This window comes from Scleropages formosus, chromosome 25, assembly GCF_900964775.1.
Source record: "Scleropages formosus chromosome 25, fSclFor1.1, whole genome shotgun sequence".
NCBI classification, from domain to species: Eukaryota; Metazoa; Chordata; class Actinopteri; order Osteoglossiformes; family Osteoglossidae; genus Scleropages; species Scleropages formosus.
This window is the reverse complement of record NC_041830.1, coordinates 2271137-2297627: the sequence shown is the minus strand read 5'-3', so window position 1 is coordinate 2297627 and position 26491 is coordinate 2271137. Positions and strand designations below refer to the sequence as shown.

At 46.0% G+C, this 26491-nt stretch overlaps 3 protein-coding genes across 5 annotated transcripts in view; all 3 read left to right on the top strand.

Annotated features, from left to right (window-relative positions):
- The window catches only part of dennd2c (DENN/MADD domain containing 2C), a 28813-nt gene extending 16688 nt beyond the window's left edge, over positions 1-12125 (top strand). Inside the window, exons 9-19 of one of the 2 annotated variants that reach the window (XM_029249257.1) lie at positions 670-779; positions 1195-1264; positions 2337-2414; positions 2516-2656; positions 3020-3168; positions 4192-4369; positions 7490-7531; positions 7635-7743; positions 9910-10152; positions 10650-10736; positions 10841-12125. In XM_029249257.1, the coding sequence (XP_029105090.1) occupies positions 670-779; positions 1195-1264; positions 2337-2414; positions 2516-2656; positions 3020-3168; positions 4192-4369; positions 7490-7531; positions 7635-7743; positions 9910-10152; positions 10650-10736; positions 10841-10872 (1239 nt within the window). In that variant the 3' untranslated portion in view covers positions 10873-12125. Of the gene's footprint in view, positions 1-669; positions 780-1194; positions 1265-2336; positions 2415-2515; positions 2657-3019; positions 3169-4191; positions 4443-7489; positions 7532-7634; positions 7744-9909; positions 10153-10649; positions 10737-10840 lie in introns of those variants that run through there. The other variant, XR_001965660.2, reaches the window with a different exon arrangement.
- A 1800-nt stretch (positions 12126-13925) lies between these two features.
- Positions 13926-18950, top strand: bcas2 (BCAS2 pre-mRNA processing factor). The gene is made up of 7 exons (XM_018741945.2): positions 13926-14066; positions 14665-14757; positions 16725-16795; positions 17579-17740; positions 17960-18010; positions 18177-18257; positions 18376-18950. The coding sequence occupies exons 1-7, from the start codon at positions 13974-13976 to the stop codon at positions 18500-18502; spliced, it is 678 nt and encodes a 225-aa protein (XP_018597461.1). The 5' UTR covers positions 13926-13973; the 3' UTR covers positions 18503-18950.
- Positions 18951-20263: 1313 nt separating this feature from the next.
- The window catches only part of trim33 (tripartite motif containing 33), a 38717-nt gene continuing 32489 nt past the window's right edge, over positions 20264-26491 (top strand). For both annotated transcript variants that reach the window (XM_029249387.1, XM_029249386.1), the window contains exon 1: positions 20264-20903. In XM_029249387.1, the coding sequence (XP_029105220.1) occupies positions 20264-20903 (640 nt within the window). The remainder of the gene's footprint in view (positions 20904-26491) is intronic.

The following is a 26491-nucleotide window of genomic DNA, read 5'->3' as shown; positions in this document are numbered from 1 at the left end:
ATTGTACAGACAGGACAATATCCTTTATTTCCAGTCACCTTATCTACCTGTGTTTTTAGCTGAATATTTTTATTTTGTGTTTAATTTATCCCACAGAATCATACTTTGTTTTTTTTTAAATAAGGCTGCACTGTGCGATTTAAGATCTAGCTCACTCTCCAGTGCTCAGCACAGAATCTGTTGCCATTCTTACAGTAGTACACAGACTCCTGAACTTACAAATGCAGTTGAGACCAGAAGTCTGTTCATAATTTGCTTTGTTTGTAAATCCAAGATCTCCTTTACCACTAAGTGACACTCAGTAAGAGCTTAATAATACTGGCATCCATCAGTTTGCTTAAGTTCTTAAAAAAACCTAAAATAAAGCCATGATGAATAAAAATTATGCTCTGTAAGTTACTTCATTGTAAGAACAGGTAGCTTTTGCTCCACAAAAGACACAAATGTTAGAAAACTGAGTAGGGAAAATGGTATTCAGAACAGTGCAAAATGTTCCTTTCTTGATAAATTAATAACTATGACTTGATAACATACAGAGGAATAGTAAGCAGTTTTTCCAGGTCTATATTTCAGTTTCGTTAAGTAATGATCAGGGGACACTCTCTTTCTGCTGTGTCAGCTTGTCAGGCAACCGGTACATCTCTGCCTTTGCTCTCTTCCTTGGTGCAGTTTGAGAAGTCGTCCCGGCATTCACGTGAGGCTGAAGATCGCCTGAAGGCTATCCCCAAGTTCTGCTTCCCTGACTCGCAGGATTGGCGCCCCTGTGGGGACCTACCAAGGTCTGGTGGACACCCTTTCCCATCATACGCTACACTCAGTTCTACAGCCCCGCAACCCCCTGTCCTCTCCCCCCTTTTACTTCCATCAAAAGCACTCCGGCTCCTCAGTGTACGCAAAAAGCTCTTAGTTTGTTTCATGCTCACTGACATTGCTCACACTGTTGTGAAATTCCTCTGTTTATGAGCCCTTCTTTCATAGGAAGCCCTTGCATGAGACATACGGACGTTGGGTCATCTCCAGTTAGACCATGCATTTGGCTCATTATTCATTCATTATTGTGCCCAGCGGGCTCATGACTCAGAAGTTTCTGGAACGAGTGGACGTAAAGCCCTATTTCCTGGTCCCATTTTGACCGGTTCTGCTGTGAAGTGGGTTCGATAAAGTGAATTGTGTGCTTTGTGTCCTCCTCTACAGTGAGACGTTCTCCTTTGTGCTGACGGGGGAAGATGGCAGCCGCTTGTTTGGTTACTGCCGAAAGATTCTGGTATGCCACCCTCTGTGTGTGTGTGTGTGTGTGTGTGTGTGTGTGTGTGTGTGTGTGTGAGAGAGAGAGAGACACACCTTGTCAACCCATGTTCGGTTGTCTCAAAGTGCGACCTGACCTGATTTTGATAACTGTATCATGTTATCAGAAAGCACAAAACAGGGCCTCAGCCGTGTGCGTGTATGTTGTGCACGTCACTCCACCACAGCCCTTGCTTGAGGTCCACTTTAATCCTGAAGTGTCTCTCCGAACCTTTATGTAAATGTTACTGACAGCGAGTTGAAGGAATGTTTTGGTGTGCACAAAAGTGTCTGGAACGTGTCCTTTTATGTGCCATAACAAATGGGATCATAAAGGGAAGTAAAGGGCCTGGAGAAAAAAAAACTGGTCCACATGTTCCTTGGTGGACTGGATTTGATACTCCTATGTTACACAGGGACTGCTTTTTAAGTGGTATTCATTCAATAAGACATTGTCATGGATGTGTTGCCACAGTGACACACCTTCTGTAGGTTTGGGCGTAGATTCGAATCCAGCTCAGGGTGAGGAGATTGCGTGGGTTTCCTTATTATACTCTGGTTTCCTCTCACAGTTCAAAGACATATTTTGGTGATTTTGTCTTATGTGTGTATTTACCATTACTCTTTAGTGTGAATAGATAGATGCTTGTCAGTAGCTTAATGTAATATACTTAGCCTTTTAAGTTGCCTTGAATAAGCTATTTACTACTAATACTACTACTTCTACTAATAATAATAATGTACTTTCTGAATCCATACAATATAAAACAAATACTTTTGAATATTTTTACACCAATTAATTGTACCAAGTTTATTGTAGTTAAGGCAATTTCAGTTTTTGACCTGGAACATGATTCTTAATAATTACTGAAAGTTTATCATGTTCAGAAAATATGTGTAACTGTCCTTCACCTCACTTGTTCATTTGGATCCAGTACAGGTGTTTGTGGTATTCATACTGTACCTTTTAAACAATGGGTACTAAGTCCATGTTCCACGTCACTGGTCTTGCATGTATATGTAAACAAGTACATGTTTGTATATGTTTTTAGCCTAGTGGGAAGGGGAAGAGACTGCCTGAGGTTCACTGTATCGTCAGCAGACTGGGCTGCTTCAACCTCTTCGCCAAGGTAGGCTTTGCACAACAGGCTTCTGTCACAGTGTGTGTTTGTGTGTGTGTGTATATAATAATATATATATATAAAGTGTGTGTTTGTGCTTATTGACACAGGTCCTGGAAGAAGTTGAGAGGCGCAGAGAGGTCTCCCCAGCTTTGGTACACCCCTTCATGCGCAGTCTCATGGAAGCACCTTTTCCAGCCCCTGGCCGCACCATCACTGTCAAGAGCTTCCTGCCTGGCTCCGGGAACGAGGTGAGGGGTCTGTGTGTGAGGTAACGCAGTGTGGGAGAGACAAGGCCTGCAGATTAGGTGACACTTCAGAGTGCAGGTGTGTTGAGTGTGTGAGACAGATGAGCTGGTGCAGGACAGGTCAGTCAACATACTTTAGGCTAGACAAATACACAGGGTAGGTGTGATCTGGTTGGTCTCTGGTTGAGTGGATGCAGTCCATATGAGCTAAAGAGCCTCCAGGTAGCAGAGGTAAAAAGTTAGGCATATAGGAATAGACAAGACAGGTCTGTACGACAGGGGACTTGATCCACAGGTAATATTACCGTGGAGGTTGTACACTCCGGTGCCATTACACCATGTGGGACCAGTGTTTATGTCCCTCAGGTACTGACGCTGTGGCGGCCTGTGGACTCGCGCCTGGAGCACGTGGACTTCCAGAGCCTACTTCAGTGCCTCACTGTGGACCAGTTGCTGCAGGTCTTTGCCTCACTACTGCTGGAGAGGAGAGTTATCTTTGTTGCAGACAAACTCAGGTACACAGTGCAGAAATATAGAACTAACACTGTGAAACACACTCTTCTAGGCCTCCATCAAAACACACAGTATACAAGCCACAGTATAATATACACACTTCCATATGGTTGAGGCATTCTGATACCGAACACCTGCTTCTATATATCCTGGTGTACAACACAGTGTATAGAGCACCTACTTAGAAGTTATTTACCATAGAGTTGGTAGTGCAAAGACCATTATCCAGAACTGCCAGTAGGGGACACGTGTTTTTAGAGCTCTCACTTTAGAGGACATGTGATGCAAATCCTGGCATAGAAAACATGCATCTGAAGCTCATGCATAACAGTGTAACTCTGAAGTAGAGCACAGTCTTTCAAAGATACCACTGCAAAACACATTGTGTACGCCTCCCACAGTGGGCAGGTGCATCGTGGTTACTGTAGTAACCTTGGTCAAGGTAGTTATCTTGAACTGATACAGTGGAAATGACCTGGCTCCATTAACAGGTAAATAATTGTGAGTAAATTAAGATTAACATGGTAACTTTTACTGTCACTGTGGAGAAAAGTGACAGATAATTAATAGTACTTGTGGTACTGAATCAGTTATTTCAGTTCTGATACATTGACTTTAATCAAGGGTTTTGATTAGGTGACAGGACGTAGGAAGTATGTACAATAGTTGACTTTATGGAAGAAGAATGGTGTTGTAGATGTGTTTTACAAAGCAGGCAGTGAATAAAATTCCTGTTAAGGAAATAAAAGAAGTAAAATGACAATGTAAGCAAGCAAATATTCCATTATCCCGAATAGCTATATAAATGGGTCAATCTTTGCAAATAGCTTCTTATTGTAAGTTGCTTTAGAGAAAATTGTCTGCTAAATGTCAAATAGTAATAGTGTCTAACGGTGACAATTATGTAAAAAGCAATAAATAATGTGATTGTGAGAGAGTTTACATATGTGTGCATGTTTAATGACTTCATTTGTCAAGGTGTGTGTGTTCATTATGTTCATGCTCACTTGTCTTCCCTCTACTAGCACACTGTCCCGCTGTGCCCATGCCGCCCTGGCGCTGCTCTACCCCTTTACCTGGCAGCACACCTTTGTGCCTGTGTTGCCCGCCAGCATGCTGGACATCTGCTGCTCGCCCACGCCTTTCCTCATGGGGGTGTTGCTGCCCTCACTACCCCAGCTGCTGGAGTTGCCCATTGAGGAGGTCAGTTATTGAACACTTGTCTCCGATGGCTTCATCTCAGCAAGAGCTACTGGTTTGTTGTTTTATAGGCCGGGTAGGTAGCCCTGACTGTGGAAGAGCACCCATTACACATCAATAAATCTGCTCATGTAAGCCTTTCAAATAATGCTTACATTTATTCATTTAGTACCTTGTTCAAGGGTACTGTAGCTGGAGGTGGGTTTCGAACCTGCAATCTTTGAGTCCAAAGGCAGCAGCTCTGAATGGTACGCTATCACCTGCCCCTACGAATGTAAAATGACTGCATTACTTGTAGACTTAATGTAACCATCAGAATCCCATTTATTTGGCCATGTGTACGCACACATACAAGGAATTCACAGTGGTTCCCAATGGCTCATAGTGTAGAGTACCCAAAAAAAAATGCAACATACTGTACATATACACACATATAAACATACTTGCATACATACAACATCTGGAAAGATGCACTGACATTGCTGGAGAATAAGAGAAAATAACGAGGGATGGAATAAATAATGAGGGAGGGAAAAAGTAAGAGGGCAGTAGTATTACACAGACTAACAACAGTAAGCTGTTCGTGGACATGATGGGAGGAGTTCAGAAAAGCTGTGGCCAGGGTGAGAGGGGTCTGTCACGATTTTCCCTACCCAACTCCTGATTCTGGAGGAATACAGGTCCTGGAGGCAGGGCAGTCTGGAACCAATGACCTTTGCTGCAGACTTGACTAAACGTTGCAGCCTGTTCTTTTCTTGTTTAGTTGCTGATCCAAACCAGACTGTGATGGAGGAGCTGAGTACAGACTCAGTGATTGCTGTGTAGAACTGGATCAGATGCTCTTGTTGCAGGTTGAGCTTCCTCAGCTGGTACAGGAAGTGCATCGTCTGCTGGGCATTTGTGATGGACACATGTTGGTTTTCCACTTTAGTTCCCAAGAACTTATATATTCTAGGAACTTAAAGGTGTAAAACACTAATACAACATTGCTAAAAATGAAGAGGGGGTAGTATTGGGGGGGATTCTTCCTGAAATCCACCTTTTTTCCATCATATCCACCATTTTAAGTGTATTTAGCCTCCAGATTGTTCTGACTGCACCAGAGGACCAGCTCTTCCACCTCCCATCTATATGCAGACTCATCACTATTTCTTATGAGTCCTATTAGGGTTGTGTCATCTGCATATTTAAGGAGTTTGACAGAAGGTTCCCTTGAAGTGCAGTCATTGGTGTAGAGGGAGAAGAGCAGTGGGGAGAGCACACATCCCTGGGGAGCACCAATGCTGATTGTGCGGGAGCTGGATGTGAACTTCCCCAGTCTCACCTGCTGCCTTTTTGTCAGGAAGCTAGTGATCCACTGAGAGGTGGAGGCAGGCACTGTGAGCTGGGCAAGTTTACTATGGAGGAGTTCTTGGATGATGGTGTTAAATGTGGAGCTGAAATCTACAAACAGGATCCTTGCATACATTCCTGGATTTTCCAGGTGCTGCAGGATGTAGTGGAGACCCATGTTGACTGCGTAATCCACTGACCCGTTTCGTCTGTAGGCGAATTGAAGGAGTTCCATTAGGGGACCTCTGATATCCTTTAGATGGGCCAGGGCCAGTTTTTTAAAGGTTTTTATGACCACAGATGTCAAAGCAACAGGCCTGTAGTCATTTAATCCTGTAATGGATGATTTTTTGGGGACTGGTATGATTGTGGACAGTTTGGAGCAGGAGGAAACATTGTGCAGTTCTAGCAATCTGTTGAAGATCTGTGTGAAGACAAGAGCCAGCTGAGCAGCACAGGTTTTCAGACAGGAAGGTGAGATACTGTTTGGGCCTGGTGCTTTCCTGGTCTTTTGTTTCTGGAAGAGCTGGCACAGATCTTCAAAGCCGGTTGGGTGGCAGGGGGCGCTAGGTGAGGGGAACTCACTGATATGTATGTTAGGAGAACTGAGGCAGGTAAGGGGTGTGGACATTGAATAATCAAACCTGCAGTAAAACACATTCAGGTCTTCAGCCATTTGGTGACTTCCTGCAGTGTGGGGGCATGGTTTCCTGTAGTTGGTGATTTGTTGCAGGAATTTCCACACTGATGCAGGATCATTAGGTGAGAAGCTGTTTTTCAGCCTATTAATGTAACTCTCCTTAGCTACTCTGATTTCCTTGTTCAGTGTGTTCCAGGCCTGCTTGTACAGGATTTTGTCCCCACTTCTGTAGGCAGCCGAAGCTGCCCGAGTTTTTCTGTAAACCACGGGTTGTCATTTCCTAACTTAATCCAGGACTTTGTTGGGATGCACAGTTCCTCATGAGTTGATGTAAGAGGTCACAGTATCAGTAGAGCTCATCCAGGTCAGCAGCTGCAGCCTCAAAAGCTCCACAATCAGTGCAGTCAAAGCAGGCCTGTAGCTCCAGCCTTACCTTGCTTGTCCATCTCCTCACAGTATTGGCTTGGTAGATTTTAATTTCTGCCTGTATGTCGGGAGAAGATGAACCAGACAGTGATCAGAGTCCCAAAGCTGCATGGGGGATAGCGCGATAGGCATCCTTCCGTACCATATAACAGTTGTCCAGAGTGTTACTGTCTCTGGTGGGACACTTGATGTGCTTCCTAAATCTAGGCAGTTCACTGCTGAGCTCTGCTCTGTTTTTCTATTTTTCTGATCTATTCAGTTGTGTAAAACTAAATGTGACGTGCAGAGCCCTTGAAATAGACAAATGAGAAATGATTTTCTGTAAGTTTCTGCACATTACTTCAGTTTAACCAATCAGTGTATTTTTTTTAAAAAGTTATTCACGTTCCACAGTCATATAAGGGATTTACTAAAACAAACGACATAGATGGTTTAACATGTGCAGTCCTTATGGTAATTTTAGTGTTTGTGTTGTGGACATGTGCTGTGGTGAGTGTATCAGTCACTTTAGTAAGTTTTGCTGTTAGAACTCAAGTTTTAGGTCACCTTGGATAAGTGGAACTGCTACATACAGGGCAATAAGAAGAATGATAGTAACAGCATAAAGAAATGGCCGGCAGTGAAGTGTCCTTAGCCACCTTTAGCTACAATGCTAAGTAAGGCCAAGCAGGTGTATTGCCTTTCTTTCTCTCCTCAGGGGCTCACATGTTACTGTTGTCCTACAGGTGCTCATAGTGGACCTGTGTGCGGACAGATTTGTCAAACAGGTGCGTGAGCCGCATGCCAGATGGGGTGTGTGGGGAACGGGCTGGTGGATTTATTGGTCTATGATTTGGAACTTCCTCCTCTCCTGTTCCCTCCCTGCTGCAGTTGGGAGATGAGGACTGCATTCTGCCCAGCAAGTTGCAGGCTGCTCTGCATGACATCCTCGAGCAGAGGGAACACATTCTAGGGCGAGAGGAGCAGGTCGGTGGAGAAGGTAGGTTTACCACATTCGTGACACTTGACTACTTGTATATCCATGAATAAGATGCTTTACTTGGTGATGGTTCAGTGGTTATCCAGCTATTTGATTATAGTTATGGTGGCACAATGTCCGTGTAATTTGAATTATGGCCTTTTGCTCCATTGAACGATATAAACTTAGCCCCCATAAGACAAGGTCCCACACAGTTGAAAAAACCACTATAGCGGCTTATGAAAACATATACCCCTTTTTTAAATAACATGTTTACATTTACATTTATTTATTTGGCAGATGCTTTTCTCCAAAGCAACTTCCAATGAACTCTGTACTATCATCAGCCTACATACCTTATACACCAAGATGATTTACACTGCTAGATAAACTACTTACAATTTTTCAGTTCAGCAGCATTTCTGACCATTACATAGTCCTTTTACTTCCACAGCAAGTGGAACAAGTTGATATAAGATTGCCAGTAACCTTTGCTCTGTGTTATTTCAGCCAGTGGCAGGTTTTTAAAACGGAACAATCCAGACTCACTGCAGCAAAGTTACTGTGTGGCTTTCAGGCTTCCTTGTACACTTGTACAAAACAATTCAGTAAGGGGAAAAAAATCATAAGCACACAATGAAAGTCATGAATTAAAGAAAGCAACTTCCCTGTCTTTTAGTTCAACTAATAGTTTTTACAGAAAAATAGTCACTCTGTGCACAGCACTGGCTATGTGCAAGCTGATACACATACGGACACCTTTAAGTTTAAACTTTAAAAGTGTCTTCAGAAGCAGGTAATAGTCTCTTTCAGGTCTTCCACATGTACCTCTTTTGATGGTGTGTTTACAGTGCTTTTCTTTAGTTGACAAACACCACACTCACCTTGGATGGCTGCTGTAATAATGTCCCCTTGAGTTCAGAAACTGTTTTTTAGAATAAGTAAAAGGGTGTGTTGAAAAACCAGGTGAAACCCACCTGATACTTCACGTTTGCTACAGAAAAGGAATCTTTTAGTAACAATGTGTTTTTAATTCAAAAAGAGGAAAATGGCACACTCACCTGTAAAGCACTTTGGATTTCCCCCAGTGGAGAAAAGTTAGAGTTGTTTCAGCTGGTCTTCAAAACCATATTTAAAATAAAACTGTGGACCACTGCATCCATACATTGGACAAGGGGTTGTCATTGTCATAAAAATAACTTTTATTTTTGTATTGTAATTAATTTTAGCATTTGGCCCCAGGAAACACTTCTTCAGCGAATTTGCCTAATGGGGTGATTTTTGGTATGAGTAAACCCTACTGTGTTTACTTAACTGAATTCTTCATCAACGCACTGTGTGTAGGTGTAATAAATGATTAATGTGTGGGAAGCTAGCTAACTTAAGCAATAAGCTAGCATTATTAAGCAATGGTGGGGGGGGGCGTGGTGGCGCAGCGGATTTGGCCGGGTCCTGCTCTCTGGCGGGTCTGGGGTTCAAGTCCTGCCTGGGGTACCTTGCGATGAACTGGCATCCCGTCCTGAGTGTGTCCCCTCCCCCTCCAGCCTTGCGCCCTGTGTTGCTGAGTTAGACTCCTGTTTGCTGTGACCCCGCTTGGGACAAGCAGTTTCAGACTCTGTGTGTGTGTTAAGCAATAATAATGAGAAGAGTGAACCCAAAAAACTTTAAAGAGGAGGCTTTTAAAACCGAGTGGGGGGTGCGGTGGCGCAGTGGGTTGGACCACAGTCCTGCTCTCCAGTGGGTCTGGGGTTCGAGTCCCGCTTGGGGTGCCTTGCGACGGACTGGCATCCCGTCCTGGGTGTGTCCCCTCCCCCTCCGGCCTTACGCCCTGTGTTACCGGGTAGGCTTCGGTTCCCCGTGACCCTGTATGGGACAAGCGGTTCTGAACGTGTGTGTGTGTGTGTGTGTGTGTGTGTGTGTGTGTGTGTGTGTGTGTGTGTGTGTGCGCTTTTAAAACCAGCCTGGTTTTCTGTGATAAGTATCTTTTTGTGTCTTGTTTGAATGATGCTAGAGTGAGGTGTGTTTTTCCAGTGTAGTGTATTCTTCCAAAGACAGCTTTAGGTCCACATCACCCAAAGTTCATATGTCTTGATACGGGAGTCACGGTTATGTCTTTCTGAGGGGAGCAGCATGGTATGTCCATTCTACACCTATATCCTGGTGAACTTCTTCTCTTCCTTCCTGCAGGAGAGGAGCCCGGCTTGAGCTCCCTGGTCTCAGAGGCGTTTGTGCGCTTCTTTGTCGAGCTTGTTGGCCACTACTCCTTGCATATGGGGGAGGGTGCAGGCGGGGCACTCGAGCTGCGGCGCGACGCCTTCCGCAAGTCTCACCCCTCCCGCGGAGCACGCCAGTTCCTGCAGCTCTTTATGGACACGCAGATGTTCGCTGGGTTCATCCAGGACCGCGAGCTGCGCAAGGGTGGAGTGAAGGGTGAGGGAGGGAGCAGCAGGCTTGAGCAAAACATGCCACCCACATCACACCAGTCAGTCTGTAGCTATGTAGAGTGATGAGAAATCAGCTCTGTTAGTTTGTTTGTTGAGAGTGCATTTGTCCAAGGTGATATAAGCTCCTGTGTTACAGAAAGGAATTAATACCCTCAAGGGAAGGCTGCAAACATTTGTCACACGTGGAACCAGTCCATCTAAAGAAATGTGATATTGTGACTTGATATTTTTGTTACAATCAAGTTGCAGTTATTCACCTTGGAGAACAATGCCTATTTTGGTAATAAATGTAATACTAGTATACCGAGAAATGCTTTTATATGTGTACAGTGAGAGGAAACATTGAGGTTAACTGGTTACATTCTTATAGCAGACTAGAGATGATTAGGGCTTCCAATGTTAAAAGGGCTGGTTAGAGCAGATGTGTGTGGCTTGCTGGCAGGATGACTGGTTTCTCTTCTTCACCCCCCCAATCTCCCATAGGCTTGTTTGAAGTCAGGGCTGCAGAATATCTGGAGTCCAATCCACCCCCCGAACCCAGTGGGGTCAACAAGTTTCTCAAGGGACTGGGTGCGTTAACATATGTCACAAAAGCAAAAAATCATCACCATTTGCATTGTCAATCCACTTCATTTTAATTGTCTTTGTACCTTTTTTCTCTGTGTTACTCACAGGAAACAAAATGAAATTCCTGCAGAAGAAGTAGAAGTATGCACTGGGGCATATGGAGAGGACCTCCTATGCTGTCCATCTGGCCCTGGACCGGATTGAGCCTGACCCCTCTGTGATATGCCGACCGGAGCAAGAACAACGGAATGGAGCTCTCAGCCTCTTCCTAGCCGCACCCATTTGAAAGGCATCCCGCCAAAGTGTGGCTTAAAGCAGACTGGAACTGGAAATGAGTGTTTTTTTTTTGTGTATGTGTGGGTTTTATATATAATATATATATATATATATATAAAAAATACGCAGGCCTCAAAGAGCAGTTTACTGTAATGCTGTGGCAACTGTTTATGCCCCCTGGCCTCTAACCCTGGTGCTTTTTCTCACTTGGGCTTTCATTGCTGCCATTAAAGTAACTCTGAATAACTGGAGCCAGTGTAAACTAAGCTGTTGTTGGTGATGATGTTGCTATTTAAGTCACTTTAAGTCTGTCCTCGTCATGAGGACACAATGTGTTTTTTGATGCCCTTCCTAAAGCTGGCTGAGATTGTGAACACTGTGTCCGTTGAGGCCTTCCGAGATGCAGTTTCTTGGCAGTGGCCAGCTGAATTGTTTACAGTGCTGTCTGCCTCTTCCTAAGGCACAATGTGAAAAGTTCAAGAATCCCCTGTCAGTGCTCCCCAAGTGTATCTTGCATGTGACTCTTGTGAGACTTAAGACTTCCATGTCAACTTGTAATTTGCATTAATTTAACACAGAGCTCGCCAGCACTTTTAACTTAATTTTTTGTAATTGTTTTATCTAATGCTTCACATTTAGCCCAACACTAGCTCCTTTGAATGCCTCAAACATTATCCTCCTTTCCATGAAGGCCCTAGGCGGAGAGGAGGATGAAGGACTATTAGAAAATAGATGTCTTTTTTTTCAGTTTTTGCCCATTGATACATTAAGCTTTTTACATCCTTCAATCCACTCTTGTTTTACTCCAATAAGGCCATGAAATTAACAATGAAGAAACACTGTTACTGTTACTTCTTTCTTAAGGCTTTTGCTGTATTATGTCGCTTTCATGTTGCCCTCTCACTGTTATTCCCTCTGTGGTTGTTTACATGGGACCACATCAGACCACAGTGATTAACCTCCACGTTTCCTTCGCAGCGCTCATCTCTTTCATATAACTAGTCTTTTGTGCTTTGATACGAATGAATTATCAGCACATGAAGAAATTTCTGTACAGGATTTTATATTTTTTGAAGTTGTGAAATATCTTTATGGTTCAAAATAAACAATCTTTCAGCAGGCCTTAAGTGTACAATTTTGTGCATTTTTGTTATTTGTATTAGTTCATATAAACAAAAAGAAAAAAGTTCCCCTTGCTTCTCGTTTTCCTATTATGATTGTTATGATTAGGAGAGCCATGAACTTCAGGTAAAATGAACCTTGTCACGGGAGTTATGAAGTTGAGTGCGCTTGCACAGATGGCTCATAAATGTAATGATGTGTTTATTGAAAGTTGTGTGTGGCTAGTGTGTTTTTTTTTGAAAACCACATACTTACATATAAATTTATTTATAAATACTTATAATAAGAGCGGGGGGGTGCAGTGGCGCAGTGGGTTGGACCGGGTTCTGCTCTCTGGGGGGTCTGGGGTTCGAGTCTCACTTGGGGTGCCTTGTGGTGGACTGGTGTCCCGTCCTGGGTGTGTCCCCTCCCCCTCCGGCCTCACGCCCTGAGTTACCGGGTAGGCTCCGGTTCCCCGCGACCCCGTCTGGGACAAGCGATTCGGAAAATGTGTATGTGTGTACTTATAATAAATTCTATTCAGCGGCACGGAGGCACAGCGAGTAGTGCTGCTGTCTCAGTGCCTGGGTGGTGTGAGAGGATGTGGGTTTGATCCCCACTCAGTCTGTGTAGAGTTTGCATGTTCTCTCTGTGTCTGCGTGGGTTTCCTCTGGGTTCTCTGGTTTCCTCCCACAGTCCAAAGACATGTTGTTCAGGTTCACCCATATTGTGTGAGTGACAGAGAGAGTGTTTTCCACTGTTGTATAGATGAGTGACCCATTGTAAGTAATGTATCTAGCAGTGTAAGTCACCTTGGTGAATAAGGTGTGTGGGCTGGTAACACTACATAAACTTCACTGGAAGTCGATTTGGAGAAAAGCATTTGAAAAATAAGTGTAAATCATATGATTGAAGAAGTCAGAGGAAAACAAACCAGTGTGAATTCACATTAATCCTTGTCATCAGCTTAGTTTGGCTTCATCATGTTATACATTATTGCAGTTTTTTTAAACCTGTTGTGTGTCTGGTGAAACAATATTAATTCATGTTCTGGATTATAGGTTTGTGGTGAAAAGTGCTACTGGTGTTGGTATGAAAATGAAATGGAAGCAAAATTTTGGTCCACATGTCTTTCTAAGTCAAGTAACGTCGTCAATATTTTTTGACAAACTTAAAGCCCAGAGACACTTCATTAAAAGTGCAAAGGCTGAGTATACAAATAAATCCGAATGAAGTAACTACTACAAATGAAGTAATTGATGGCCAAAATCCTCTTGTGGATCCCACGTGTGGGTTTGTCTCCCCCTCTGCCTTGTCTCAAGGGGTGTCCTGGTCAAAATGTGTTCTTCGTTGTCAAGTCAAGTGTCCTTATTATACAAGAATATAACTTTAGTTTAAACGCTGAAAAACACAGTCCTTCTACTGTACAAAAACAGATCTACTACTCTACTGACAATATTCTTCAGCACATGATGATAAATTATTACAGACTTAGGACTTTCTTCTGATTTCACAGCTGCATAACTCCGGCCTCGTCTGATTTCAAGTCATCTCGCAGTCATCAGAAAAGTGACCACCTGATTTTATTTACAGGGCGCCGCCCACTGTGCTCATTTTTTCCGCATCTTTTTTGTCTTTTTCACGGATCCAGCGGGAAACTCGGCGTAGTTTTCCTTCGATTGAATGCGCATGCGTGAAATCCGGGAACGACACGCCCCGTTACCGCTGTGCAGCCATGTGCGTGCGCCTTTCAGTCATTTTAAGTTCACACTATTATAAACTTTACGGTGAAGGAGGGGACCTGGACTTTTACGCATGCGCAATAACCTCCTCGGCCTCGCCGGAGGTTGAGCGGCGGAAACAATGGCGGGCACGACGTCTGTCGCTGGTGAGGTGTTTGTGGACGCTTTACCTTATTTTGATCAGGGATATGATGCTGCTGGAGTCAGAGAAGCGGTAAGGACACAACCCGAACGCCTGCCTTGGCAAGATACTGAGATAAAAGGTACAAATGCCATGGACTTACTTACTAGTTAGTTGCAGGCGGGGGTGCGGTGCGATCGCCGATTCGATCATCTTGTGTGAAATAAACTCGCCTCTTTTCCCTTCACTAATTCTTTTCTTTAAATTAATCTAACACGATGTATGACGCTCTAGGTATCATTAGATAGTTTTCTCTTATGTACTACTGCTGGTTTTGCTTGTATAAAGAGAGTTCGGCGTGCTCCACTCACTCACTCACTCACTGACTCTCTGAGACATGATGATGATGATTATATAAACATCATGATCACCATCCAGAGGAACATGATGACACAGTTATGAGAATAAATTCAAAGTCACAAGGTGCGAAGAAAATAAACAGCGTACGAACAGTTTGTTTACAGGGATGTTTATGAGCACACAAGACACGTGTAAGTTGTTGCTTCAGGAGTTGAGTTCACGTTCAATATGGTGTAGAGTGAACAATGTATGTAATTATGTAAATAAACAGGAAGCTGAGTGCATCGGCTGTGTTCGGGAGTTGTGTAAGTGTGTGGCTCTTTTTCTTCAGGCCGCTGCGCTGGTGGAGGAGGAGACACGCCGATACAGACCCACCAAGAACTACCTGAGCTACCTGCCCACTCCAGACTTCTCCGCCTTCGAGGTCCGCACTGAGACCGCAGCTCCCGTTCCCCTTGGGCCGGTGTACACGGCCACGTTGTCCGGTCCCGGTCCAGAGACACACACGGAAGTCACCTAAAATTCACCACAGAGATTCACCTCGAAACCAGCGTTAGGCCAATACGACCCATAAAACGGTTCCATTCATTGCACGTCGGACCAAAGGGCACAAATCAGATACAGTACATATACACGTATACAAAAATTTTCTTTGACACAAAGTGCTCCATGAGTGTATTTAGTGTATTAGGAACACCCGTACACCTGCTTTTTTATGCAATTATCAGCCAATCATGTGGCTGCAGCACAATGCATACCATCGTGCAGATACAGGTCAGGAGCTTCAGTTAATGTTCACATCCAAACACCAGAATGGGGAAAAAATGTGATCTCAGTGATTTTGACTGGGGCATGATTGCTGGTGCTGGATGGGCTGGTTTGAGTATTTATGTGACTGCTGATCTCCTGGGATTTTCATGCACAACAGTCTCTAGAGTTTACTTAAAATGGTGTGGAAAAACAAAAAACACGCAGTGAGCCGTGGTTCTGCAGACAGAAATGCCTTGTTGATGAGAGCTCAGTGGAGAATGGCCAGACTGGTTCGAGCTAACAGAAAGGCTACGGTAATTGAGATAACCACTCTTTACAACTGTGTGAGCAGAAAAGCATATCAGAATGCACAACATGTTGAACCTTGAGACAGATAGGCTACAACAGTAGAAGATCACATTGGATTCCACTCCTGTCAGCCAAGAACAGAAACCTGAGGCTGCAGTGGGCACAGGCTGACCAAAACTAGACAGCCGAAAATGGAAAAACATAGGCTGGGCTGATGAATCTTGATTTTTGCTGAGGCGCACACATGGTAGGATCAGAATTTGGCATCAACAACATGAATTCATGGACCCAACTTACCTTGTGTGAACAGACCAGGCTGGTGGTGGTGGTGTAATGGCATGGGAAATGTTTTCTTGGCACATTTTAGGCCTGTTAATACCAATCATCACTGCAATGCCACAGACTGAGTATTGTTGCTGACCATGTGCATTCCTTTATGGCCACAATTTACCCATCTTCTAATGGCTACTTCCAGCATGATAAGGCATCATGTTACAAAGCAAAAGTTGCCTCAAACTGATTTCGTGAATATGACAATGAGTTCAGTGTTCTTCAGTGGCTTTCCCAGTCACCGAATCTGAATCCAATAGAACGCCTTCTGGATGTGGTAGAACGGGATTTGCAGCATGAATGTGCAGCTGACAAATGTGCCGAGATTGCGTGAGGCCATCATGTCAACGTGGACCAGAATGTCAAAGGAATGTTTCCAACATCTTGTGGAATCTATGCCATTAAGAACTGAGGCTGTTTTGAGAGCAAAGGCCCTACTCAGTGTTAGTATAGTGTTCCTAATGAAGTGCTCAGTGAGTGTATGAGCGTTGTCCTTGGAATTTTGTGTTAAGTGTGGACAGCAGGTGACATAGTATAGAGCTGCTTCCCTGCACTCAAAAGACCTGGGTTGAAATTCCACCCCACCTCATACTGTACTACCCTTGGTTGCTGACTTTGATACGGTGGATAAATCCATATGAGTGGCTTAACCTTACGAGTTTCTTGGGAGGAAAGTTAAGTGAATAACTAAATATGAGAAGTGAGCAGTGAAAGTGATGTGTAAAAAGTGGATCTGGAGAATGTGATATCTAGGAAGCAAGCACCTGTGTTTTATGGTTCGTTGCCAATTATGAAAGCTGGATTTCGTCAAGGGCCTGTGCTGGAGTTGCTGCAGACATGAGGGAAGAAGGTGGTCTGTGTGGGAAATAACTAAAATGGCAGTGGAAATTTTTGGAATGGTGCTTAGATGTTCTTTTAATGCTGCTTCTGAGATGTTTTGTGACTTTAGTTAGAGAGTAACAGTAGCCAGTACTTAATCATGTTGGTTGTATTTTCTTCCAGACGGAGATCATGCGGAATGAGTTTGAGAGGCTCGCGGCACGACAGCCGATGGAATTGCTCAGTATGAAAAGGTACTTGGTTTTTTAATTTTTTAGGACAGTGTCAAGCTCCATATTTGACAGGCCCTGTGCATGTGCACTTGCTTCCCAGCATTCTCTTGTATGCCGGTGTCCCAGAGAGGATGCATTTTATTGCATGGTGTAGGCTGCAATTTGGACTTAGAATTTTCTGGAAAATCTTCAGCATGCCAAGACCTTAACTGAAAACCAATAATTATGAGTTGATGTAACATTGCCAGCAGTGGATTCTTTATCACTTTGAAAAGTAACCAAGTTAAATTTCCCTTGTTTTATTATTGCTTTCAAGTATGTAAATGAAAAAGGAACTATGCTGAAACAGCACTCAGTCTGTGCCATGGCAGTAATCTGAAATCATGCAATATATGCAATCAAAGGGAATGAAAGAAAAAGCCACCTGTAACAAAATTCAGAACACACCTGGTTTGCAAGAAACAGGTTTCAGAAATTCCCTGTTTGTCTGTTCTGAAGGACTGGACATTTCAGAAATCAGATTTGCATCGATAGTTTTAGCTGTAGTTTTAGACTGGCCATGGGAAAGTGTCACTCCGTGCATTCAAGACAAGGGGATAAAGATATACGTCGTCGAAAGCTGAAAGCTCACCAGAGGCCTGACAATGTCCTCAGCAGTGGGCAGATCTCAGCATTGTCCTGCCAAGAACACTTAATCAGTCTCCACAACATTGTTTGGATATGTGTGCTTACTGAAGGTTTACAATGAGTTTGATGGATAATGTGTTTATATGCACGTGTATGTGTTTGTGTGAACTTGTTCAGGTACGAGCTTCCGGCCCCATCTTCGGGACAGAAAAATGACATCACAGCCTGGCAGGAGTGTGTGAACAACTCCATGGCTCAGCTAGAGCACCAGGCAGTGCGCATAGAGAACCTGGAGCTCATGGCACAATACGGCACCAATGCCTGGAAGGCCTACAATGAGTGAGTGCGGGCGGAGGCACCTGGCCAGAGAGCCCTCATTATTACTCTCGTGCTGCTCTGTACACTTCACCTTGCAAATGATCCAGGCTTTATTCCTGGATGTTATGCCATAAGGAGTGAATGCGGAAAAGGTGGATATTAGAAAATACCAGTGGTGTAACTTTGATTCAGTGAGTGTGTTTTCATGTTTCGCTGTTCCCCCCGTTTGTCTGTGAACAGTAACCTCGCCCACATGATTGAGCAGGCACAGAAGGAGCTGCAAAAGTTCAGGTCAGCTTCACACACAGCTTCTAATGAGCAATGTCTGCATCTACAGTATTCCCATTACAAAAAAAAAAAATTTTTGTGGTTTAAGATCACTACAAAACATGATTAATCAAACAAAAGTTGTCACATGCTTGGATGAGAACTGGTGTCCACCCCTCTGTGGTTCTAGAAAGCAGATTCAGGACCTTAACTGGCAACGCAAGAATGAGCAGCTCACTGGAGGAGCCAAACTGAGAGAACTGGAGTCCAAGTAAGTGCATGTGGCATCAATTGTTTATTGTAGTGCTAGTCTTTTAGCACCGTGTTTAACTACTCATGTGGACAGTTCTGCGCAGTTCAATTCTCTGCTCCATTGTGTCATCATCCAGCTGGGTATCTCTCGTGAGCAAGAACTACGAGATCGAGCGTGCCATCGTCCAGCTGGAGAACGAAGTGGCACTGCTGAGACACCAGCGTGGGGACGAGAACAAAGAGAACATTCGACAGGACTTCTAGGTCAGCCCACCCAAGAGTGGATCAAATCTTCAAGCCGATGCTTTGGAGCTGGGTGTTGACAGATGACACATGGACAAAGGCAGAACTGCAAATGGGTCTTCCTTCCTAGTGCTGTGTTGGTCAGACGCAAGATGCTGGATAGAGCTGCAGAGAAAATGGACAAAGTGCTTCTCTTGCAGACAGTTTTTCATGGCTTCTTGCGTTATGTTTATTTCCTTGTCTCACAGTTAATCAGCGGGGATGGAGAGTTCACAGTAAACGGCCTCTGATAAGATAAAATGTTAAAATGAACTGTGACCCTAAATATTTGCATCGCCATGCCTGATAAGCTGTTCAACATTCACTTCAGTAACGGATCCTATTATAGCTAAACCTGCCATCAGGTGCAACGTTACAAATTGTTGACCTCAGCATGTGCTTTTTAATTTGAAACTAAAAGATTTCAAATAAATGTGACTTTTAAGTGTCTGGTTACAAAAGCCTTGATTTAAAAATGCCTCCTTTTTTATTATTTGCGAACTTTGCAGTAGGTATACCAGGCACGGCCCACTGGGACGAGGCCCCGAGGTCGGCCCAGGACTCACTGGAGGGATTATATCTCACAGTTGGCCTGAGAACGGCTGGGGATTGCCCAGGCTGAGCTGCAGGAAGGTGTAGGGGACAGGGGCAGCTGGGCCTCTCTCTTCTCCCTGTTGCCACAGTGATCCTACTAGGACAAGCAGGCAAGAAAATGGATGGATGGAACTTTGCAGTAAACACTGTTTCGAAGATGACAATGTTTGAAAACAGATTCATCTGAGACACCTGATAGTGGTTAGAGTGGCTGCTTGTGGACCCAAAGGTTGCAGGTTCCAATCCCACCTGGCTGTACCCTTGAAAAAGGTACTTATCCTAAATTGCTCCAGTAAAAATAACCCAGTTGTATAAATGGGTAAACAGTAGTAACTAGCTGAACACTGCACCTCCTTGGAGTAGCGTTTCAGACAGATGAATAAATGTAAATTGCTGTGCTAAGTTATCCTTGTACAGACACTACATACTATAGTACGATGACGTCGATCTGTTCACCGAGGACTCCTCCCCCAGTGGAAACACGTGCCAAGAGCATGGTAAAACCCAGCCGGTAGTACCCTCTGTTACCATGCAAAGCACGCCAATGGTCGCCATGTATCGCCCGCGACTGGGCGGCACTAAACTAACTGCGTATTTAAAAGAAAGATTTTAATTAGTGTGCACGTGTAGCTGTAAATATTCTGTGTTCTATCTATGTATGACTACTTTGTTCATTACAAGTTATCGTAATCGTTGCCGCGTGACCAAACTCGGCGCTTCTCCTTCGGAGGACACATGATTGGTTGGGCGCTCAGTCTACGAGCGAGTTGCGCTAAAGAGCGGAAGATCGGCGCTCTTTCAGTCTCCGATCGCAAAGTTTGGCCGAAAGCGCAACTTAGTTTAGCGACGAATCGAGTCGACTCGGCCGGATGGATGGATGGATGGAGAACGCAGCAGACACTCAGTGGTGTGAATGATCCGCAAAAGGGTGTAATTTAGCAAAACTCCAAATATCCTATTTGCTTGTTAGGAAGAAAAATAAACGTGCGAAAAGAGTTAAATAGGAAAGAAAAAAGAAAGGCGTTCAGGCAGCCTGTGATTGGTTTCCGTGTGCGTTCCGCTTTAAGGTTGGCAGCGTGACGTCGTGACATCACGGTCGTTGCGTCGAGCTGGTACGTGGAGCGTCAAACGGTTCAAAGAGGAAGGAAGATGGCGGACAACAAAGGCGCAGGGGATATGGAGAGTGCCGCCAACATGGATCCAGTACCGCAGCGACAGGATAGCATGGAATGTTCGACGAAAGACTGCGACGCGGTGATCGTCATAGAACCGACGACGAAGGAGGAGGAGGACGGACAACCGCAGGGGAACTCGTCCCAGGTGCCGACACCCGCCGCCAGCGCAGGAGGAGGCGGCGGCAGCAACAGCAGCGGCGGCGGCGGCGGCGGCGGCGGTACTACAGGAGGAGGAGGAGGAGGAGCGGCGGCGGTGGACGGCAGCGCGAGTGCCAGCAGCAGCCCGACCGGGACCACGAGCGCCGAGAGCGGAGAGTCGCCCGCCGCCACCATGACCTCCGGCTCCGCCGCAGCAGTGCCAGAGAGCGCCACTACGGCGGCCCCCGGCACGAGCTCCCCGGGCCGCGCAGCCGAGGTTTCCCCTCCGGCGCCCGTGCCGCTCAACCTGCTGGACACGTGCGCCGTGTGCAAGCAGAGCCTGCAGAGCCGCGACTGCGAGCCCAAGTTGCTGCCGTGTCTGCACTCGTTCTGCCTGCGCTGCCTCCCGCAGCCCGAGCGCCAGATTAGTGTGCAGGTGCCCGCGCCGCACGGCCACGGCCAGGACACGCACATCGGTGAGCCTCACCGTGATTTACCCCCTCGCCCGAACTCTCTTTGCACACGTCTCTCTCTCTCTGACTCTCTGTCTGTCTGTCGATGCGCTGCACTGCACTGCGCTGCGCTGCTCGTCACTCACTCTCTGTCGTCACCGCTCAAGGCTTCGCACAGCTGGGCGCGCGCACACCTCTCGCCCTCGGGCCACGTCCGCGCTGCGTGTCACCGTGTCGCTTCACCTTCGTTCCTTCGGTGCACAGTCAGTGAGTGAGCGCTGAGGGAACGCGCAGCACTACTCTCATTACCACGTTTACACTCATTCGTCCACGTGACGCCTTTCTCCACAGCCCTTTAGTTTAGTCGTGTAGACACAGCACTTGACTTGTATTCTGGGTAAGTAACAGAGCGGGAGGAGGGGGATTCGAACCTGCGACCCGCTGCAGCACCACCTGTAACCCAGTTCGTTCGTTCGTTCATTCATTCATACATTCACTAAGTGCTTGATATTAATTCAGCTGCTCATACTCTAGTTTCTGCGTGGTGTCACTGACCTATTCCAAGTACCATGGTAAAGGGTGCTACGGGAGGAGGTGGGAGTAACGTGTTGGTCCTGGGAGTGGAAGGTGACAGCGCTAGCCATTGTGCCCCCTGTTCGGCAGTCACCTGACTGACACTCGTGCATTTACATCTGTTCGTTTAGGAGTCGAACCTGCGACCTTTGGGCCCACAGGCAGCGGCTCTAAGCCTTGCAGCTGTCCGCTGTACTCAGGCAGCTCGCACACCTTTCTTGGCTTCCCCGATGGCTACGTGTTGTGTGCTTTGGCTCCCTGGAGTGTGCGATACCACCGTCGAGTCCCTCACCCACACCATGCGCTCTTGGGGATATGTGCTGTCCACAGGTCGTTGATGCGCTGGCTGTATGGCGGTTGGCGTGGTGACTGGGTTGGGGCCCGTCCCTGTCACTTGTTGCGGGTCCCCTGATGCGGCGGCATGTGTTGGCAGGGGGCTGTCAGCAGGGGGGTCCCTGTGCTCACCGGTACGTTCACCGCATCACCAAGTCTCTCAAGTGTTACCGGTAAGATGACTTGAACAAGCAGTGTTTTTGCTCTTTTAATAAACGTTTTACTTCTGCCAGGGACCTAGGTGCTGCTCTGAGCGCTTCCGCTGAGCATGGAAAACTACCACCCCGCGTCACGATATTAACATGACGATCCAAACCTCGTGTTAAAATTGCACATTTTGCACGACTGTTAAGGACGTATTTGAGAAGGAGCGAAATTGCCGAACAGCTGGTAGCGTAGTGATTAGAGCTATTACCCTTAGATCCCATCTCTAGCTCCAATACCCTTGAGCAAGGTACTTACCCTAAATTGCTCCAGTAAAATTACCCAGCAGTATAAATGGGTAAATAATTGTAACCTTAAAACTCTAAGTTGCTTTGGAGAAAAGTAAACTAAACTAAATGAATAAGTGTAAATGTAATTTAACAAGCTCATTTGAAGAATGACCATAGGGTTAGGGAGGTGCGAAGTTCCCGGAGGTGCCGCAGGTATTCGGCTAATTTTCTTCCGCATGCTGAGGCCAAAGAGCTCGCAGAAGTCTGCTCTGGGACTCCTCCTCTGCCATGTTCTGTGTCCTTATGTGGTGCAGGCTTGTGGTGCTTCCATAGTCCGCTTTGCGCATCACCCATCTGCTCTTCTGGGCACCATGGCAGTAATGAGCTGCTCTCTGATACTCCTCTCTGTTGACATGTTGGGTGCCTTTTTTTAATAGAACTACCTTTTTAATTACATATTCACTCACTCACCCACCCACCTTTGGGTGGGCTACAGCAGAGGTCTGGTATTGGACACAGTACTTTGCGAAACACCCAAATGCTCACAGTATAACTGCTAAAGGCCCCAGTTGTTGCACATGTAACGGTACACGTTGACATCACTCAGCACCAGGACTGTGGAGTCAGTACGCAAAACCTCAGATTCCAGTAACCCAATTATTGCTTCCGACTCCACAGCACTGCCCAAAAGTTGCGCGTTATTTTGGGTGTTGACTTATAAGCTGGCGAATATAGGCCTAAACCTACATTTCACCTCTAATTTTTGTGGATCGACTTATAAGCCGGCATATACGATATGTTTAATCGGAGTCAGTACATTTTTACCGACTGCAGTGACCCAATAATTGCTTCTGACTCCACAGCACTGCAGTCCTAGGGAGCTGTGGCGGTTGTGAAGAGACCGATGAGTGACGGTGCCGCGGGCCTCCGCTCCTTGTGTCTAGTTGATGTCTCACTTTTCTTCATTTAGGGAAGACCTTTAGTTGACGAGCATCTTGCTGTCCAGACAGGATATGAGAATGAAGGAATATATGAGGGCATTCTGTTGTATTGTCTCATGAGTGGGTCAGTTGTTATGCTCATTCCAGCATCCCTATCATCGCACCAAGAGGAGTGCTTTAAGGACTCTTGCAGTGGCTGCTTTTGTACGTTTGTGATGGTACGAGTAGCATTTCCAAATTGCACCTGTACTCTCTTGGCTGCTTGTGGAATTGCCTGGGTCCCGATGGAGAAACGCACGCATTCTGTCTCGCAGCGCCTGCATGATGCGAGAGGATGTGGGTTTGATCCCTGCTCAGTCTGTTTGGAGTTTACATGTTCTCCCCATGTCTGCATGGGTTTCCTCCTACAATCCAAAGACATGCTGTTCAGGTGAATTGGTGACTCTAAAATGACCCATAGTGTGTGAGTGACAGAGAGTGTGTTCCACTGATGTATGGGTGAGTGACCCATTGTCAGCAGTGTAAGTCACCTTAGTGAATAAGGTCTGTGGGCTGATAACACTGCATAGATGGATAACACACTTGCACTCAGTGACACTCGAGTGCACTTGGAGGAGGTGACCAGTGTGAGCGGTGCTGCTCTGCTACTTGTACTCGTAGCTGCACAGAAATGCTGTTTCCCTGTTGCTTTACCTCGGGCCTTTACCGCTGGATCATCTGTTCACACTGGGACAGGATGTAGACGGAGTCTCTGCGCTCACTTGAATGGACAGACGGGGACTGTTTGTCTTCTTGTATGTGTCACACACGGTAACAGGGTTGTACTGTACCACACTTTGGTCCCACACCTAGCTATTTGCATTCTGGCTTCTGGAGAAGTTCCGGGTCCTTAAGGTACCTGTCGTCTGCTTTATCAAATAGAAAGGTCATCAAAGAAAGAGTAAAGACTCTTCATAATAGGCCTTGGTATGTTTTGTGTGTGTGTGTGTGTGTGTGTGTGTGTGTGTGTGAGAGATATACAGGAGTCCAAAGTTTGAGTACACATGCTGGAAGAAGTTTTACGAGAACCGCCCGATGCGTCTTTGCAGCTCTTGATGTGGGGAGCTGCTCTTTGCGCTGTTGCTCCTGTACCGGTGTTGCCATGGTGACCCAGGAGCACTTGTACTTCTTGCTGGGGCACTGCTGTGATATGTGAAGTAAGCTGACATGGGCCACACTCTTTCTCCCTGTAGCCCATGCTTATGGTGGACTTGTGAAGCCGCGTTTTTGAGCACAAACACATGTTCAGTGATGGCTGTACAGCACCGGTACTGCCACGTAGCAGCTCATCTGAGTTTTGCATCTATTTGTAAGTCCTGTATTTGTAGCTGTCTGAATAGGCTGCAAACTTGTTTCTAATTGCATTTTTCTAGTTCTAATTCAGCCCATTATTGATGATGGGACCATGTTTGCACACCTAAGGGAGAGCGCACCGAAGCGAGATGTTCTTGTGTGCCGTGTACCTCTGCAATAAACACTGGAGCGCTGCTGTTACTCTTAAACTTAGGTTTAGGAGTGGGTGTCGCCTTTTCTTGAGCGGGCTCTTTGTGGAGGGATGGGGGCGACCGTGTTGATGTTGAGTTGTGCTTGTTAACGGACCTTCCATCACGGACATTTCGTACCGCGGTGATGCTGCATCTGAGCCGTTATCGTGATGAAGAAGCCCAGCATTCCCCTTTCTCCCACGTTGCATTGTAGCTGTGGGTGATGCAGGTGCTCCAGGAAGAGCTCTGTCCCCCAGCGTTTACTGCCGCTCTGTCTCTACAGTTTCATAGGTTATTAAAGTTGCGCTCTCAAAGTCAGTCACTTCCTTTCCTCCTCGGTACCTTAGGGACTCACATTTCTCAGCCACTCAGTGCTATGTTTTCACTGCCTTGCAACTCTGCGTGTGCTGAGGTGCTAGGTACCACAGTAAAATATGCGCTGCGAGGCTTGCCGTTTTTGTGAGCATTTTGCTGTTCAGGGGAAGAGGTACAGGGCTGTGGTGTTTGAGCAGCGCTGTTCTGCTTCTTTCTGAGCTGCTGTCGCAGCGACGGTGTATGTGTGTCTGTGGAGCTTTAAAACTGTCTGATTGAAGGAAAATTAGCGATGTGTAAAAGTTTTGTTTGGGTTCCCATGAACTGAATTCCCATGCATTTCCTCCAGTGCTGTCCAGGCTGCTTTGTGTTTTACTTGTGCAGTATACAGCTGCGCAAACACCCAGCGTTTTTTTTTTTTTTTTTTTTTTGGTTAAATTTTTCAGTCATACTTGTGCTGGTGAAAGGAGGCCGACTCGTGACATCACTCTTGAGCCTGAATATGTGGAGAGCGGCGCGCACTTTCCAGTGTTTCTGCTCTCCTGCTGCTGCTGAACACTTGTGGGTGATGGGCAGCGGTTAAGGTCCTACATTGAAAAGACTGCCTGCGCTGCTCTAGTGAAGCAGGTGTCAGCGGTGCTGTGGAGGTAACCTGTGAATGGAGCTGTCAGGATGCTCTGCCAAAAGCAGAGATGCAGCTGACTGGAGGGTTACTGGTACCCTTGGTGGATGGGGGGGAGGCATGACAGTCGGGTGTCGGTCTGTCCGGAGCTCTGGCACCAGGGTTATCGCCTCGCTGGGTCTGACCCAGCTCTGGTGAAGCTCCGATCTGTTCGCTGACCAGGAGCTCAGGTGGCCTTTCTGTGTCGCAGCTTCTCCCCATCGTTTGATGATGATCTGCTGGTTTATGCAAATGTAATATACAGCGTGCTGCATTTGCATATGAAAATATTGTAATGTGATAGGTGTGAGCCACACTGTAAATGCTGTGTTACGTTGTGTAAGTGGTTTCGAAGAACTGCCTGCGGCCAAACATTTGCGCTGCTCAATGTCGTGCTATGGCAGGGTGGCGGAGTAGCATTGTGGTTGAAGATGACAGCGAGCGCGTGGATAAAGAGAGGAGTGAAGAGGGAAGGGCATCATGGAGGCCGACACACACATGGTGCTCAGTAGCTGTATGTGGAGGCATCTCAAATACCCGTGGTATTGTTGCTGCAGTGGAAATGTAATGAATCCTGTTCTGCGCAGGTGCGGCATGGTGAACGTTTCCTGCAGACCTCTCAAAATTGACCGCCCCCTACTTCCTCTCCTCCAGTACCGAAAGCAGTTGGAAGAACATGTAACGCAAGCGCACCTTTCCACCTTTACCACAGTATTGAAGTGCACAGCAGAATGGAAATGTAGTAATTTCCACAGCATCGCTGGGAAATCGTCTTCCGTTGAGCAGCTCCTTGGATGAAGCCAGGAGAAGGACGTACAAGTCCTCGTCGCATCTG